This window comes from Cetorhinus maximus, chromosome 3, assembly GCF_964194155.1.
Source record: "Cetorhinus maximus chromosome 3, sCetMax3.hap1.1, whole genome shotgun sequence".
Classification (NCBI taxonomy): Eukaryota; Metazoa; Chordata; class Chondrichthyes; order Lamniformes; family Cetorhinidae; genus Cetorhinus; species Cetorhinus maximus.
The window spans coordinates 204,346,594-204,365,045 of NC_135881.1; the positions used below are offsets into that span (position 1 = coordinate 204,346,594).

Sequence of the window (18,452 nt, forward strand, 5' to 3'; positions counted from 1 at the left end):
ACTCCCGACTTTTGGCTTGTGGATAGTGGACAGGCTTTGGGAAGTCAGGAGGTGAATTACGCATCACAGAATTCCTACTGGTCCAGTTCATTTCTGATCAATAGTAACCCCCAGGATATTGACATTGTTATCAACACTCTCTCTCTTCCTAACCTGAACAAGGAGCTACAATCTGAGCATGTGCAATAAGAACCAACTTCCAAAACGCACAGTATCAATTTCTCATGGCAAGTGAAATCCTACCTAGTGTTATTTACCTCAGGCAGTCCTTTTCCTTACAAATTATTCAACTAAAAATCCAAGAACACACTTTCTAATTTCCTTTCCCCAAATAAACTTTACATGTCAATTATTATGCTGCATTAAACCGCTTAAGTGTTCTGTTGTAAAGCGTTTTTACCTGGGGAGTGGTGAGAATGTGAAACTAGTTACCTCAGGCAGTGGTTGAAACGAATGTTATCGATCCATTTAAAGGGAAACTAAACAAGTCACATGAGGGAGAAAGGAATAGAGGGCTACGATGGTAGATTTTGGTGAGTAAAGATGGGAGGAGGCTCAAATGGAGCATAAATAAAGACATGGATGTAGTTGGGCTGCAGGGCCTGTTTTTGTCCTTTGTATCCTTGGGCCTGAATTTTTCAGGCGGTGGGCGGGGACAGTAGGAGCGGGTGGGGCGGGTGCAGAGCCGATCGCCACCTGCGATTGGCTCTGCGCCGCCATTTTACGCGGGCGGGTCAATGAGGGCCTGCCCAGCTTACGATGTGAGCTGTAGTGCCCGGTGCTACCCTGCGCGTGAAAGGGCGCTTCAATCTCCTCGAGGCCCGGGTCAGCCTCAGGGAGGTTGAATCGCTGTTGAAATCATCAAATGCATGGATTAAAAATTTATTTGAATATGTCCCCTCATGCGGCTGAGATGGGACATGTTTTCATAGTTCGGAAGAATTTTTCATTTAATCAATAAAAGCTTTAGGAGACCTCGTCCCGCCCGTGGATGAGGTTTCTTAAAAAAACGTAAAGGCCGCTTGGCCTTGTCGCCTGCCCGCCAACCGTGAGGTTGTACGGGCAGCGTTAACAATGACACTAATTGATTCATTAATGGCCTTAATAGGCCGTTTAGATATCGGCGGGTGCGCAGCTGACTCCAGCGCCCGCCCGCCAAACGAAACATCGTGAGACAGCGCCATGACATCAGGACGCACGCCCGACGTCATCATACATCATTTTATGTGTCAGCGTGTCGGGCCCATCCCCGCACACTGACTGAAAAATCCTCCCCCAAGACTTCAGAGCCGACAACCAGCATCTGTCACTCGTAAATTCAAAGCCAAAAACTTCACGTAGCTTTCTCAATGAGGGGACCTGTTATTTTTGTCTTCACTTCAGTTAAAATAAAAACTCCCCCTTCCATTTAGAATAGTTTCTATGCAGTTCTGGAATGTTTCTGAATGAGTGTAAGGCTTGGAGGTCTTGGTCTTAAAATTTAGAGAAAACGGAAAGATATCCAGTGACACCGACAGGGTCATTTTCATTTACCAGAGGGGCTGAGAACAAGCTGCAATGGAGCACTGACCCATTCATGCCCTTCCCGATTTTCCTGCCCATTGACTTCACTGAAGAGAAACATTACCCCCCAGGAACACAGAGGTGGAGAGAGTTAAGTAATGCGGGGAGCATGTGTGTGAAACAGAGTGTGAGACAGAAAGTATTTCTACAGCCCCTTACACAGTCTCAGGATGCCCCAAGCATCTTACAGTCAATCAATTACTTTTGAAGCATAGCCACTGCCATAATGTAGGAAACACAGCAGTCACTTTGTGCGTAGCAAGCTCCCACAAACAGCAATGTGATAGTGACCAGATTAAAAGAGTGACAGAGAAAGAGAGGGAAAGACAGAGACAGAAGGCATGTGAAAAAGATGGGGAGTGTGAGGAAGAGTGACCTGGCACAACCAACTCCGAGACAACAGACCTCCCTGGTTCATTCCCATCCCAGAGTTACTGGCATGGTCACTTGATCCATTCCTGGCTATTGGCTGTCCCCCCCCACCACCACCACCACCTCAACTAATCCAACCCCTACCCACTATGCACTGTCAGCCACTTCCCAACATGTTTGTCTTCAGCCCACACCACAAACTCCATAGCCTTGCTCCTATACACATTCCACCTGCCCAATCACTGCGTTAAGCTGAATCGGACTGTTCACAACCGCAGTCTCCTGTTTGACCCTAAGCTGAGCTATTGTCTGCATTACCAAGATCACCTATCCTACCATACCAACGTTGCCCACGCTCATCCCCTACCTCATCCAACCTGCCCAGAAAGCCTTATCTATGCTTTTGCCAGCGCTAGGTTTCATTGAATGAAAAGGACACCAAATCACAATCTTGCTTGTGAGTCAGAAGGTTGTTGTATTCAAGACCGCTCCAGAGTGTTACTGAGGGAGGGCTGCACTTTTGTCTTTTGGATGAGACATTCAACCAAGGTCCCGTCTGCCCTCTTGGGTCCCGTGGCACTATTTGGAAGAAGAGGAGGGGGGGACAGTTGTTGCCAGCGCCTTGGTCAATTATTTCTCCCTCAATCAACATCATTTAATTAGATTATCTGGTCATTTTCACGTTACTGCTTGTGGGATCTTGCTGTGCGTAAATTGCCACCACGTCTCCTTCATCACAATGGCTACACTTCAAAAAAATACTTTGTTTGCTGTAAAGTGCTTTGGGGGCATCCCGAGGTTTTGAAAGACTCTGTCCAAAAGGCAAGTTTTTTCCTTTCTGTAACCTCCTCCAGCCACACATATCACCACCTGCCCCGCACCCTCCAACATCCCCCAATACCATCCCAAAGAAGACTCCTTTGCTCAAGATAAAATACCGCAGATACTGGAAATATGAGGTAAAAACAGAAAGTGCAGGGATAACCCAGCCGGTCGGGCGGCACCCGTGAAGAGAGAAACGGAGTTCACGTTTTAATTCCGACATGATCCTCGAAGAAGAGTCCATGTTGGACTCAAAACGTTAACTCTGTTTCTCTCCTCATTGCTCGGACTCAGGTCCTGCTGCTGCCCTCACTGCCTTTGCCACTGTTTGGGGCTGTGCCCACTGAAAATTGGGAACGCGTATGGCGCCCATTGACGGAAGGATTGAATATTTTTGTAATGCCTCTCCTGTCAAACAGTCGGCCTGTTTCAGAAGGTAGCTTACAGTGGCTGAGGTAAATGATTGAAATGCAGTGCATGCAGCGAGATTACAGACTGGCTCTTGGTAATAACTGGTAAAGAAGGTTCAATCTCTTAAACACTGCAAAAAGTACAATTTATTACAGGGGCACCACATCTCTTCAGACTGGTCCTCTGCTGAAGCCCCATTGATAATTCAAGCAAAATAGCCTTGATTCTATTTGACAGGTCTTATAACAAAAAAAAACATGATTTATAACACATGAGCATGCTCAGTGTTGTTTCTATTTTTGCTTACTGAGTTGATTTGTCCAATTCGATGTTAATAAATGAGGCCCTGTGTACTAACAGTGGGCTGACGCTCACCAGTGTCACACTGAAGGTTTATTTTTTGTGTAAATGGTACAGTTTTGCCGTTCTCGCTAAGCAGCGATGACAAATGTTCTCTAGCACCAGCAGGAACAAGCACGCTCAAAGCTGAAGCTGATGAACAGTCACATCAATAGCAAATGGATCCTGAATTCTGGCATGAAGGTTCATAGACAATGGATTGCAAATCAACAACAAGCAAAAAAAAAAAAAGAGGCTTGAATTCTCTTTATAATGGCAGCAACTCTCGTATGCCTGACACATTTATAATGGAGAATAAGGAAATGGTAGAGAAACTAAACAAATACTTTTGAGTTTGACTTCATGGAGGAAAATATAAAGAAAACTTCCCAGAAAAATAAGAGAACCAAGGTACTAATGGGAACGTGGAACTGAAAGAAATTAGGATTAGTTAAAAAGTAGTACTGGAGAAATTGATGGGGCTGAAAGGTTGATAAATTTCCTTATACCTGATGATCTACATCCCAGAGTGTCGAAAAAGGTGGCTATAGAGAAAGTGGACGCACTGGTGGTCATCTTCCATTGATTCTGGAATGGTTCCTGCAGATTGGAGGGTAGTAAATGTAACCCCACTATTTAAGGAAGGAGTGAGAGAGAAAAGAGGGAACTACAGTCCTGTTAGCCTGACATCAGTAATAGGGAAAATGCTAGGTTCTGTTATAAAGAATGTGATAACTGAACACTTAGAAAATAATAGTAGGATTGGGCAGAATCAACATGGGTTTATGAGAGGGAAATCAAGCTTCACAAGTCTGTTAGAGTTTTTGAGGATATAACTAGCAGAATTGATTAGGTGGAAACCAGTGAATGTGGTATAATTGGATTTTCAGAAAGCTTTTGATAAGATCCCGCAGTAGAGCTTAGTAAACAAAATTAGAGTGGATAGGATTGGGGTAATATACTGGCATGGGTTGAGGATCGGTTAACAGGCAGAAAACAGAGAGTAGGAATAAATGGGTCACTCTCAGGTTGGCAGGCTGGGAGTAGTAGGGCACTCCAAGGGTCAGTGCTTGGGCCCTCAGTTATTCACGATCTATATCAATGTTTTGGATGCGGGGACCAAATGTAACATTTCCAAATTTTCTGATGGCACAAAACTCGGTGGGAACGTGAGTTGTGAGGAGTATGCAAAAAGGCTTCACGGGCATTTAGACAGGCTCAGTGAGTGGGCAAGGACATGGCAGGTGGAAAATAATATGGAAAAATGTGAAGTTATCCACTTTGGTAGGAAAAGCAGAAGTGCTGAGTATTTCTTAAATGGTGAGAGGTTGGGAAGTGTCCATGAGTCAATGAAAGCTAACGTGCAGATGCAGCAAGGAATTAGGAAGGCAGGTGGTATGTTGACCTTTATTTTAAGTGGATTTGAGTCTTGCTGCAATTATAGAGAGCCTTGGTAAGATCACACTGGAAGTATTTTGTACAGTTTTCGTCTCCTTACCTAAGGAAGGATATACTTTCCATAGAGGGAGCACAACAAAGATTCACCAGGCTGATTCCTGGGATGGCGGGATTGTCCTATGAGGAGAGAATGAGGAGACTGGGTCTGTATTCTTTAACAACAACAAAAATAGCTGGAAAAACTCAGCAGGTCTGACAGCATCTGTGGAGAGGAAGACAGAGTTAACGTTTTGAGTCTGTATGAACCAGTTCTGATGAAGAGTCACACGGGCTCGAAACGTTAACTCTGTCTTCCTCTCCACAGATGCTGTCAGACCTGCTGAGTTTTTCCAGCTATTTTTGTTCTTGTTTCAGATTTCCAGCATCCGCAGTATTTTGCTTTTAGCTGTATTCTTTAAATTTAGAAGAACGAGAAGCGATCTCATTGAAACATACAAATTTCTTACAGGGCTGGACAAAGTAGATGCAGGAAGGATGTTTCCGGAGTGGGAGGGGTGGTGGTCTAGAACCAGAGGATACAGTCTGAGAATAAGGGGTACCTACCCCTTATTTAGGTCATTTAGGGCTGAGGTGAGGAGGAATTTCTTTGCTCAGAGGGTGGTAAATCTTTGGAATTCTCTATCCCAGAGGGTTGTGGAGGCTCAGTCATTGAGTATGTTCAAGACAGAGATCGACATATTTCTAGATAATAAAGACATCAAAGGATATGGGGATAGTGCGGGAAAATGGTGTTGAGGTAGAAGATTAGCCATGATCTGCAGAGCAGACTCAAGGGACTGTTTGGCCTACCCCCTGCTCCTATTTCCTATGTTCTTATGTTTTATCTTGAAATCCAGTAGGATCATTGGGTTATTTATGTATGTGCGTATTTATCCATGCAGTTTTCCACAGTTATATCCCGGTCTCAGCTTGTTTTATGAGAGGAAATGATTCAAAACTCCGTAGCTAGGCTGATATTGAGTTGGCCCATGACCTGCTGAAGAATTTCAGGCGATTTCCACTTTTATTTAGTAACTGCAGGCCGGTTAGCCTAACTGGAACTGTCACAGGGAAAATGGTAGAAGCTATTATTAACGATGTTGGAGCAGGGCACTGAGAAAAATTCAAGGCAATCAGGCAGAGTCAACATGGGCCAGGGTTTTTCCGGTTGGGCGGGCCCGGAAGTGGTCAGGAAGCTGACTGTCACCCGCGATGGGGCCTCAACCCAATTGCACGCTGCAGCGCTGCAGCGCTGCCAGGGTGGGGGTGGGGAGAGCAATGCGGAAGTTTGCGCATGTGCAATAAAAGCTCCCTGGGGCACAGAACTGCCTCAGGCAGCTGAAGATTTTTAAAATAAAAAATATAGATATTAAAAATAATGAAAACACGTGACTCTGTTGCATGAGCAGGGACACGTTAAATGTGAGTGTTAAAAGATTTTTTTTTTCAATCACTGGTCGAGATCTCATCCCACCCATGGATAAGGTTTTGTCAAAAATGCAAAGGCCACTTGGCCTTTTTGCCTGCCCGCCAACCGAACAGTTGGACGGGCAGCTAAAAATTCCAGTCCATTAACTGATTAAGGGTCTTAATAGGCCAATTAATTGTTGGCGGGCGCGCTGCCAACTCAAGGGCGCGCCCACCAACCAAAATGCCGCGCGAGTGCACGATGATGTCGGGACGCTCGCGCCACGTCATCACGCTCATTTTACACAAAGATAAAAACAAAAAGATAAAAGCTACTGCGGATGCTGGAAATCCAAAACAAAAACAGAATTACCTGGAAAAACTCAGCAGGTCTGGCAGCATCGGCGGAGAAGAAATCAGTTAACGCTCATTTTACACTTGTTCGGGTTGGGCATGCGCCCGCCCAATGAGAGAAAAATTCTGCCCATGGTTTTGTGAAAGGGAAATCAGATTTAACCAATTTATTGGAGTTCTTTGAAGGAGTCACGTGTTCTGTGGATAAAGGGGAACTGGTGGATGTACTGTACTTAGATTTCCAGAAGGCATTTGATAAGGTGCCTCATCAAAGGCTATTGCAGAAAATAAAAGCTCATGGTGTAGGGGGTAACATATTGGCATGGAAAGAAGATTGGCTAGCTAACAGGAAGCAGGGAGTTGACATAAATGGGCCTTTTTCTGGTTGGCAGGATGTGGCGAGTGGTGTGCCACAGGGATTAGTGCTGGAGCCTCAACTTTTTTTACAATTTATATAAATAACTTGGATGAAGGGACCAAAGGTATGGTTGCTAAATTTGCTGATGGCACAAAGATAGGTAGGCAAGTAAATTGTGAAGAGGACATAAAGAGGCTACAAAGAGACATAGATAGGTTATGTGAGTGGAAAAAGACCTGGAAAATGGAGTATAATGTGGGCAAATGTGAAATTGTTCATTTTGGCAGGAAGCATAAAAAAGAAGCTTATTATCTAAATGGTGAGAAATTGCAGAGCTCTGAGATTCAGAGGGATCTGGGTGTCCTAGTGCATGAATCACAAAAGACTAGTATGCAGGTACAGCACGTAATTAAGAAAGGTAATAGAATGTTATCATTTATTGTGAGGGGAATTGATTACAAAAGTAGGGAGGTTATGTTTCAGTTGTACAGGGCACTGGTGAGACCACATCTGGAGTATTGTGTACAGTATTGGTCACCTTATTTAAGAAAGATGTAAATCTGTTGGAAGCAGTTCAGAGAAAGTTTACCAGACTTACACCAAAAATTAAGCTTTTATCCACTGGAATTTAGAAGATTAAGAGGCAACTTGATTGAAACTTTTAAGATTCTGAGGGGTCTTGATGGGGTGGATGTGGAAAAATTGTTTCCTCTTGTGGTAGAATCTAGAACCAGGGGTCACTGTTTAAAAATAAGGGGTCGCTCATTGAAAACAGAGATGAGGAGAAATTTTTTCTCTCAGAGGTTAGTGAGTCTTTGGAACTCTCTTCCTCGAAAGGTGGTGGAAGCAGAGTCTTTGAATATTTTTAAGGCAGAGCAAGATAGATTCTTGATTAACAAGGGGGGTGAAAGGTTATCGGGGGTAGGCAGGAATGTGGGGTTGTGGTTACAATCTGATCAGCCTTGGTCTTATTGAATTGTAGAGCAGGCTCGAGGGGCTGAGTGGCCTACTCCTGCTCCTAATTCGTACAGTCATGTGTTCATATAAAGCTAATATTGAGTCTGGCATAGGCATGATGGGCTGAATGGCCACCTTCTATGATGAAAGCAAACTGTGGGTTGGTTTCTTAAAAGGGAGCACCCAATATGTCCCCACGAGGAAGATGCTGAGGAGAGCTCAGCTGCTTATACAGTCAGGAAGAAGGGAAACTAAAGGATGTGTCACTCTGCTGGCCAGTCAACCACCCACTCTCATGGCTAAGGAATACTTTGTAATAAAAAATTATAAATAATCTCTGAAATGTTAACAGTGGAAATGTATTGGAAATTTGCCAATAATATCACAAAGTAACAATACAGAAATCACTGCAGCAACTCGCCAAGGCTCCTTCGACAGCACGTCCCAAATCCACAACCTCTACCACATAGAAGGTCAAGGGCAGCAGATGCATAGGAACACCACTAGCTGCAAATTCCCCTCCAAGTCACACACCATCCAATTATCATTCTGCAGGATCATCTTCTTCATGAAATCCATCACCTGTTCCTGCAAACATTCTCAGCCTCTCTGTATCTTTTGGTGCCGTCCCTATTCCTTCAAAATGCTTACTCAACAATTCCACCTGACTCTTCCCCCTCAATGTGGCTCTATTTCCAATTTGTCTTTTCAGTCCAAGCTCAACTCTGTTACCACTCCAGTGTTCAAATCTTTGCAACCTGGGTTTTGCTTTGTCAATAGTACAAAAATCATTCTGGAAAAGTCACCGCACTGTCCAACTTCAACTATGGTTAGTTGTCCTTCGACCTAGACTCAGTGCCTCTGTTTACCTCTCCAGCTCCATGGTGGATTCTGTGGTTCCAAGGAGTGATGCTACCCTTTTTTCCCTCCTTATTCGTACATGGGATGTGGGCGTCACTGGTAAGGCCAACATTAGTTGCTCGCCCTTAATTGCCCTTGAATTGAGTGGCTTGCTAGGCCATGGCAGATTGCAGTTAAGAGTCAACTGCATTGCTGTGAGTCTGGAGTCACATGTAGGCCAGACTGGGTAAGGATGGCAGATTTCCTTCCCTAAAGGACATTAGAGAACCAGATGGATTTTTACAACATTCGATGATAGTTTCATGGTCACTATAACTGAGACTAGCTTTATATTCCAGATTTATTAATTGAATTTATATTCCACCAGCTGATGTGGTGGGACTTGACCCCATTTCCCCAGACCATTAGCCTGGGCCTCTAGATTACTAGCCCAGTGACATTACAACTACGCCACTGTCTCCCCTGCCCAGTAAAGTTGGTAACCAAATCACAGGCCTGTAATCCTGTAATGGCCTCATCCCACCATTTTTGGGTCACCTTTGGCATCTCTTCTCTTCTTATGCTAGTTTACAGCTTGTTCCCTGCTCTCTCCACTCCGTTACTAGAGGCTGACCCTTCGATTTATGTACCCCTGTTACTTGGAATTCCCTCATAAAACCACTTCAATTCACAATCTCTTCACCTGTCTTTCCTTTGACTTTGCTTTTGTCTTTAGTTCCTAATGCGGCACCCCTTTCTTTCTTGTTAAGTGCTCTTAGGCACTGCTTTTCCACAAAGAGAGCCATACTTGTGCAAGTTGCATGTTTTCCTGCTAAACATAAGACTCGCGAGTTAATAAGAGCATAAGAAATAGGAGCAGGAATAGACCATTCAGCCCCTTGAGTCTGCTTGCTCCAATCCCATGGCTGATCTTCTGCCTCAACACTACTTTCTTGTCTTATCCCATATCCCTTGATTGCCTTAATGTCTAATATCTATTGATCTCAGTCTTGAATATCCTCAACAACAGCATGCACAGTCCTCTGGGGTAAAGAATTCCAAAGATTCGTAACCCTTTGAGTGAAGAAATTTCTCCTCATCTCAGTTTGAAATCTCTTATCCTGAGACTACGCCCCTTAGTTCTAGGCTCTCCGACTATGGGGAAGGAACCTCTCGGTGTCTACCTTGTCAAGCCCTACAAGAATTTTATTCATTTTGATGAGGTCACCTCTGATTCTTCCAAACATCATTGAATATCGGCCCATTCTACTCCATGCAATAAAAATGACATTTTCCTAGAGCGGTTGACTCATTTGGTGTGAATGCCAAACTAGTGAATCTTGGAGGTTTTCTTTGATACCATATAGCAAAAATACTGGCAACGATTGTGTAACTCCAGGTTTTTTTGTTCGTGGCTGCTTGATTTTTTTTCACACTCCACTCTCAGTCAGCTGTAACAGATCACATGACCCTATTTTGAAGAAGACCAGGGGAGTTATTCTCTTTGTCCTGGCGAACTTGTGCAAGTCATCCCTCGAACAACATCATTATAACAGATTATCTGGTCACTGCCAAGTTGCTGCTTGTGTGGTCTTGCTGTTTGCAAACTGGTTCCCACATTTCCTACATTAAAGTGTTTCACAGTTTGTAAAGTGCTTTAGGACACGCTGAGGTTGCAAAAGGTAGAAACATAGAACCATAGGAAAGTTACGGTGCAGAAAGAGGCCATTCAGCCCATCATGTCTAGTTGGCCAAAAAGAGAAAAAAGAAACTAGCTGCCCATTTTAATCCCATTTTCCAGCACCTGGTCCATAGTCTTGCAGATTCCAGCACTTCAGATGCAGATCTAGGTACCTTTTCAATGAGTTGAGCATTTCAGCCTCATCCACCAACTTAGGCAGCAACTTCCAGATGCCCACCACCCTCTGGGTGAAAAAGTTCCCTCTAATCCTTCTACCAATCACCTTAAATCTATGCCACCTGGTAATTGACCCCTCAGCTAGGGGGAACAAGTGTTTCCTGTCTACCCTATCTAGGCCCCTCATAATTTTGTACACCTCAATTAGGTCACCCCTTAGCCTCCTCTGTTCTAAGGAAAACAAACCTTAGCCTATCCAATCTCTCCTCATAGCTGCAATTTTCAAGCCCTGGCAACATTCTTGGATATTTCCTCTCTCCAGAGCAATTATGTCCTTCCTATAATGTGGTGACCAGAACTGTACACAAAATTCCAGCTGTGGCCTAACCAGTGTTTTATGCAGTTCCATCATTACATCCTCGCTTTTGTATTCAATACCTCATCCAATAAAGGAAAGCATTCCATCTGCTTTCTTGAACACCTTGTCCACCTGTCTTGCCACCTTCAAGGACCTGTGGACATGCACTCCAAAGTCCCTCACTTCCTCAACCCCTCTCAATAAATTCCCATTTATTGAGTATGCCCTTGCTTTGTTTGCCCTCCTCAAATGCCCTCCTCACTCTTTTCCAGGTGCTATGGAAATGCAAGTTTTATATTCTTTTTAATGTGAAATGCATTCGGGAATTTCCAATACAGTGGCAGAGGGTGAATATTGATCACAAGTTGCTACTAATTGAAAACAAACTGTTTTGGGGAAACTAGAACATCTCAATGAACCAGGAGAATGCCATTTTGAGGGTAGAGTAACACTTTAAGGCAGACATTAGGGAGCCTTAGTGCATCCATGCTATATCTAGCCTGGGAATGGTTGATATTAATCACAGATATCAGCACATGATCCATTTGTGAGCAAGGATATCTCTTACATTGAGGAGGAAATAAGTTTACTTTGGAAAAGGTGGCACAGTGGAAAAGCTTAAAATATTACACTCAGTAAAAGTTCCATTCTGGTTGGGGTTATTTTGTAAATATTTGTGGTTTCTTTTTTATTTATTCCATACATTGTCCGTCCTTAAACTTACCAACATCAGACATTTCAGGAACAGTAGCCATATATGTTCCCTTTGAAAACTTTGGCTCGTTGTCATTAATATCATGGATCTTGATAATAAACTCAGATTCTGGTTCTACAGGCCTGCCGGTCCTCCTTTCAATGGCTTGGGCACGCAATGTATAAAAAGATTTTTCCTCCCGGTCCATTTTCTTTAAGGCGTGTATGTCCCCAGTGTTCTCATCAATAGTAAATACTGTGCCAGCCCCATCGCCTGACAGAATGTATTTAAGAGTGCCATCTCCCTTATCGACATCAGAGTGAAGCTGGAAAAGTAAAAAAACAAAGAGAACAGGGGTTACAAGTCTTGCATGTACAAAAGACGTTTATCCTGCCAGTCAGTAGCTAAGAACTCAGCAGGCCACAATCACCAGACATCATTCAATTCTGATGGAAGGTCATCACAACCTGAAACGTTAACTCTGTTTCTGTTGCCTGACCTGCTGAGCATAACCAGCACTTTTTGTTTTTACATCGTACACCAAAACTCTTATTACAAGGTATTGGAAAGCATACAGCACAGAAACAGGTCATTCGGCACCACAGAACCATGCTGGTGTTTACTCCATACAGGCCTCTTCCCGTCTCTCGTTATCTAACCCCATCAGCAGGTTCTTCCATGAGTAAAAGAGCTTCCTTCCTCTCCCACTCCATGATATGCGCTCAAATCATCTCCAACCTCACTTCTCAATAGCTACACCAAACCCCAGGTTCAATCCTGCAAAGATGCTCCACTCTGGATATTGAACATGCTTATGGCAGTGATCCCAAATCCTTAGGGGAGCACAGCGGGAATGCGACACACCCATGCTCATCCTTGGTGTGAATACGTTAAAAAAATAGCAGGCACACCAAGCGCCGAATAACCGTGAAACTCTCTTTGCAACAAAACACAACGGATACTCTCTGGTCACTTGGAATATTTTCAGGGAAATTATTACAGTCCATTACTTTCAGGAAATAACTGTATAATTTATAAGAAAAAATGGTGATATTAGATATGCTGTTACAGGGGACATCAGAAAAAATGAAAACAGGTCCCCTTTTTGACTAATTTTTGCATCATTATGGGCACTTAAGCCATTTGAGACCAGAAGTTTCAGATGCTGCCTAAGGCTTAATGAGTTTCTATCTCTTCTCTACAGTATTAGTTAACATTCAAAGCTGATAGTTCTGAGAACACTACTCCTTTAAAAGAATAATCTGACTCGGTACATCCATTTAACTTCATTAAATCTAATAAAGAATCAAGTATTTATCTGACAATTCTACTTCTTTAAAGTGTCATATTTCTTGATGGATCAGGCTTTTAAAACTCTACTGGAGCTCATTTCATCTAAAGAGTGGAATTAACTTGAATTGTTTCTGTCTCGGCTCACCATCCATCAGATTTCAGTGGAAGCGAAGTTCTGAAAAGAGAGTAGTGTGCCAGATGCTCTTTATTAAAAAAACCTGCATTTGTCTACTCATCCATAATTCCTACGCCGTGAATAAATTGAAAATTAGCTTGTAGGAAGGCAGGTTGCCTTAATTTCTACTTGAAACCAACAATGCTGACGCAAGATGGATGTTCTGCGCACACAGGGACAATAAACTAATTGGACCAACTGTACAGAGCAAAGCTCGGTTATGTACCGTACAGGAAAAGCCAGGAGCAAAGCTGGCTGCTGCTGGACACCGCATGAGTTCGCATATCTCGGCGGAACCCATTTCATACAAACCAGCAAGGCACACACTGTAGAAGCAGTGGCACCTTTTCTCAGACCTGTGTGAGGGATACATTTGTCTTTGTTTCTTTTTCCACCGGTTATTAGGCGAGGATAATTGAGATGCATTTCATAACAGCAGTACTAAATAAATGAAACAAATACATCATCAAGCGCTGAGTGCGTCACGGTGCTTAAGAGAAAAAGAGTCTTAAAAAAAAAAAATCACACTCGTGGAGTAAAAATAAATCAACTGGAAAAATACTGAAGGCAGTGCAAAGGTAGAGATTTAAAACGCAGGGAGGAGAGTTGCTATGGAGTGGTTAATGTGGAAAATAACCACCAAGGAGAATTGTACTGAAGAAGCTAAACAGATCTGAAATATATGAATAGTGGCAAAACATGGCATGAATCCTATAATGTGCTTGGGTTAAAGGGGCACGTTTGATTTAAAGTGAGGACGAAAGAGTAACTATTCACCCAGGAAACTTGGTCTGTCGGTGAATCAATGTGCTGTGTCACTAGAATGGCAGCAAGCAAATGAATGCAGTGATGCTATAAAAATGGCCATGTACTTCGCTAAAGGGGTAGGGGGAAGGGAAATCAGAAAAGTCATGGCTTGATGTGTTGACTCACCTTCTTGTCACAGGACCGAACACCTACACACAAGCCATGTATCAATTTTCGAAATCAAGGGCATATTTTTAAAACTAAAAACCAGAAAAGCTGGAAATATTCAGGTCTAGAGAGGGAAACTGAGCTAACGGTTCAGGTCGATGACCTTTCACCAGAACTGGAGTATTTCCAGCATTTTCTGATTTTATTTCAGGTCCCCAGCAGCCCAGTATTAAGTATTTTTTAAAGGACTGGTGTGGTAATATAAATAACACTGAGAAATGACAGCAAAAAATAAATCTTTCTATATATCTATACATCAGTAAAAAAAATCCCCTGACCAGATATATCACTTTACATGTTGCATTTATTATTCTCTGTACATCCACACGGTGTCAAGGGTTGTATGTCAAACATCAGTTGAAGTGGGGAAGGGTTTTCACAAAGTACAATAAACTGACATTAAAGAATGTAATGATAATTCAATGTCGTGTATACCTATAACAGTCTCTTAAACACAGCTCTCACTGCATTTTCGAAGTGTTGACAGATCTCCGGCTGATGGATACAATTAAACTGCTCAAGAACATGCTATGCACACCATTCGGAAGGAGTGTTATAGAGAGGGCCCACTAAGTCGAGACAATGTGAGGAGCAAAAGAAAGAAGAAAACTGGGTATGAAAATGAAGAGCAGAGTAGGGGTAAAAAAAGAATTAGAAAGAGAGACAAAGGCGAGTTTATTTAGCACACCAGTACTGGGCAAGATTCTCAAGACTGTTTGGGTTGCTTTATGTCTAAAACCCTCAATGAAGCACCTGAAATCATCTGTAATAATAAAACTGTGACTTTCAGAACATCACCTCAGCATTAACAAAAGTCAACAATTTTAGATTTGCTGGGTTTTGATCTTAGTCTCTTCTTTTTGCTTTTGGATGGTAGTTGTTCACCATTCTGCCACTCCCACCTCCTCTAGACACAGCTTTTGTTTCTTTACTTGTCCCATTACCACTCCCTTAGGCCTTGCACCACCAATCGTTTGTCATTTAGGGTAGAATTTTCCTCCCTTTGGTAGGGGGGTTGTGCAGGGGTGGGCGCTGGACCCAATTGGCATCCCCAATCGAGTCTGTGCCGCCATTTTACATGGGTGGGCTAATTAAGGTCCGCCCAGCGTGACGCACAACTGGAAGCGCTGAACGCTCCCTGTGCGGGCGGGGTGGGTTCCCTAAGTCGGGGCCTGCGCTCTTTTGTGCGCGAAAGAGCGCAGAAATCTCCAGGGAGATTAATTTAAGTTCTAAAAATTTTGATTAAAAAAAATTTAAGACATGTCCCCTCATGTGACAGTGTCGTATGAGCTGGGAGGTATCAATGAACTTTAATGATAAAATTTGTTTAATTTATAAACGCTTCATCCCGCCCGTGGGTGAGGTTCCATGAAAAATGCGAAGGCCGCCTGGGCTCTTCGCCTGTCCCCCCGCCAACCTTAAGGTTGGATGGGTGGCTTTCTCAATAGGTTTAATTAGTTGATTAATGGCCTTAACAGGCCTTTGACAGTTCGGTGGGTGCACAACCGACTCGCTGTGTGCCCGCTGAGCTGAAAATCTAAATGACGTGCAGTGACGACGGGACGCACACCCGACATCACCCCGCATCATTTTACCCCTCGGTGAGTGGACCCCGCTTGCTGAGCCGATGATTCAGCCCTTAATCTCTCCTGCCCTCCGCTCTATCCCAGGTCTTCCCTTTTACCTCCCCCGCTTCACTTGCTTAAAACCCATCACATCCCTAACTTCTCTCAGTTCTGATGAAAGATCATCGACCTGGAATGTTAACTTCCACTTTTCTCTCCACAGGTGCTGCTAAACCTGCCGAGAATTTCCAGCATTTTCTATTTTCCTTTCACATTTACATCACCCGTTGTCTAAAAAAATAGGAGCAGCCTTTAGGATCTGAAGTTATTGAAATCAATATGAAGTCTAGTAGAAACAGAAGGTGCTGGAAAAAAACTCAGCAGCTCTAACAGCATCCGTGGAGAGAGAAACAGAGTTAACGTTTCGAGTCCGTGTGACTCTTCTTCAGAGCTAAAGAGAAGTAAAAATGTGATGAAATTTTTACTGTTTAAGGGGCCACTAGCATAAAATTCTAGCCCAACATTGCAGGCTGAGACAAAAATAAAAATACCTGGAAAAACTCAGTAGGTCTGGTAGCATCTGTGGAGAGGAACACAGTTAATGTTTCGAGTCCGAATGACCCTTCAACAGAACTAAGTAAAAATAGAAAAGAGGTGAAATATAAGCTGGTTTAAGGGGGGGCGGGGGGGAGGGTAGAGCTGGATAGAGGGCCAGTGATAGGTGGAGATAGCCAAAAGATGTCATAGACAAAAGGACAAAGAGGGGTTGAAGGTGGTGATATTATCTAAAGGAATGTGCTAATTAAGGGTAGAAAGCAGGACAAGCAAGGTACAGATAGCCCTAGTGGGGGTGGGGTGGGGTGAAGGGAAAGGATCGAAATAGGCTAAAAGGTAGAGATAAAACAATGGATGGAAATACATTTAAACATAACGGAAATAGGTGGGAAAAGAAAAATCTATATAAATTATTGGGAAAAAAGGGGGATCGGAAAGGGGGTGGGGATGGAGGAGAGAGCTCATGATTTAAATTGCAGGCTGAGGATCTTTCATCAAAAAAGATTGCAAGATGTGATAAGTTTTAAGTAAGCATGTAGATAGGGAAAGGGCAAGAAGGAAAGAAGAAGGGATAGGAAACTCAGTGATCGGGTGCAAAGCAGGAAAGGTTAAAAAACAAAAAGGATGACGGTGAAAGGAAAGGAGGATGGTAATGGTTCTGCTGTAGCCATTTACACCTCCTCTGAACCATCTTTTGTTTCTTTACTTGTTCCCACCTGTTCCTCCGTAGCCTGTAGTTAGCACGAGTCTTTAATGGGCTCAGATTTAAATTGAACTCATTATATGTTGACTCCCTTAGGCTCTGAGAAGGGAATAAGGACTTGCATTTCTAGAACACTTTCCAGGACATCAAGACACCCCAAGGCACTTTATAAGTAATTTTGGTCACTGTTTGTAATTCAGGAAACACAACCCCTCCCTTTGACATTCCAAGGCATGACCATCACCGAGTCCCCCATTACCTATATCCCGGTGTTACCATTACCACAAATTTAACTGGACCAGTCATATAAATACTGTGGCTACAAAAGCAGGTCAGAAGCTGGGAATTCTGAGGGGAGTTACTCACCTCCTGACTCCCCCAAGGTTGTAAGCCACAAGACGGGAGTGTGATGGAATGCTCTCCGCTTGCCTGGATAAATGCAGCTACAACAACACTCAAGATATTTGACATCATCCACCACCTTAAACAGTCATTCCCTCCAACACCGATGCACAGTGGCAGCAGTATGTACCATCTACAAGGTAAACTCACCAAGGCTCCTTTGACAGCACCTTCCAAACCCGTGACCTCTGTCACCTTGAAGAACAAGGTCAGCAGACACATGTGAACACCATCACCTGGAGGTTCCCCTCCAAGCCACTCACCATCCCGGCTTAGAACTATAACTAACCCTTCACTGTCACTGGGTCAAAATTCTGGAACTCCCTCCCTAACAGCACTGTGGGCATACCTAAACTACATGGACTGCAGTGGGTTCAAGAAGGCAGCTCACCACCACCTTCTCAAGGGCAATTAGGGATTGGCAATAAATGCTGGCCTAGCCAATGATATTCACATTCCACAAAATAGTAAAATAAAGCCAATGGGCGCAGCATGATCCCACAAAGAGGGCTGAACCAAATAATCTGTCCTCATGATATTAGTTGAGGAATAGATGTTAGCCAGAATGTTTGGGAAGATCTCTTCTGCTCTTTGTCTAAACAGTGCGATGGAATTTCTTACAATCTGAGAGCAATCAGATTTTTGGTTCAATGTCTCATCTGAAAGATAACTCCTCTAACAATGTAGTGCTCCTTCAGTACAGTATTGGAGTGTCGGCCTAGATTACATGCACAAGTCTTTGGAGTGGGGCTTGAACCCACAAACTCCGAGACGAAAATGCTGCCCACTGTGCCATGGCTGACATCTGGGTCAATTTTGGCTTCATCAGTAACTATTTTGACACTGTTCACTGTGTGTGTGCCTCGCTCATTTCTTCCCTTGTGCAATATGTGCACTCGTACATGGATATTTTTACACTTCAAATCAAAATAATATAGAAACTTTACACACAGCATTACACTTTGTGGAACAGTTGGTGGGGGGAGAAAAAACACCTACAGTGCAGCTGTACAG

The 18,452-nt window shown here is 43.4% G+C and overlaps 1 protein-coding gene across 1 annotated transcript in view; it reads right to left on the bottom strand.

Annotated features, from left to right (window-relative positions):
- The window catches only part of LOC144679215 (cadherin-6-like), a 163,449-nt gene that overhangs the window by 105,427 nt on the left and 39,570 nt on the right, over nt 1–18,452 (bottom strand). The window contains exon 3 of the mRNA XM_078539653.1: nt 11,801–12,095. Within this exon, the coding sequence (XP_078395779.1) occupies nt 11,801–12,095 (295 nt within the window). The remainder of the gene's footprint in view (nt 1–11,800; nt 12,096–18,452) is intronic.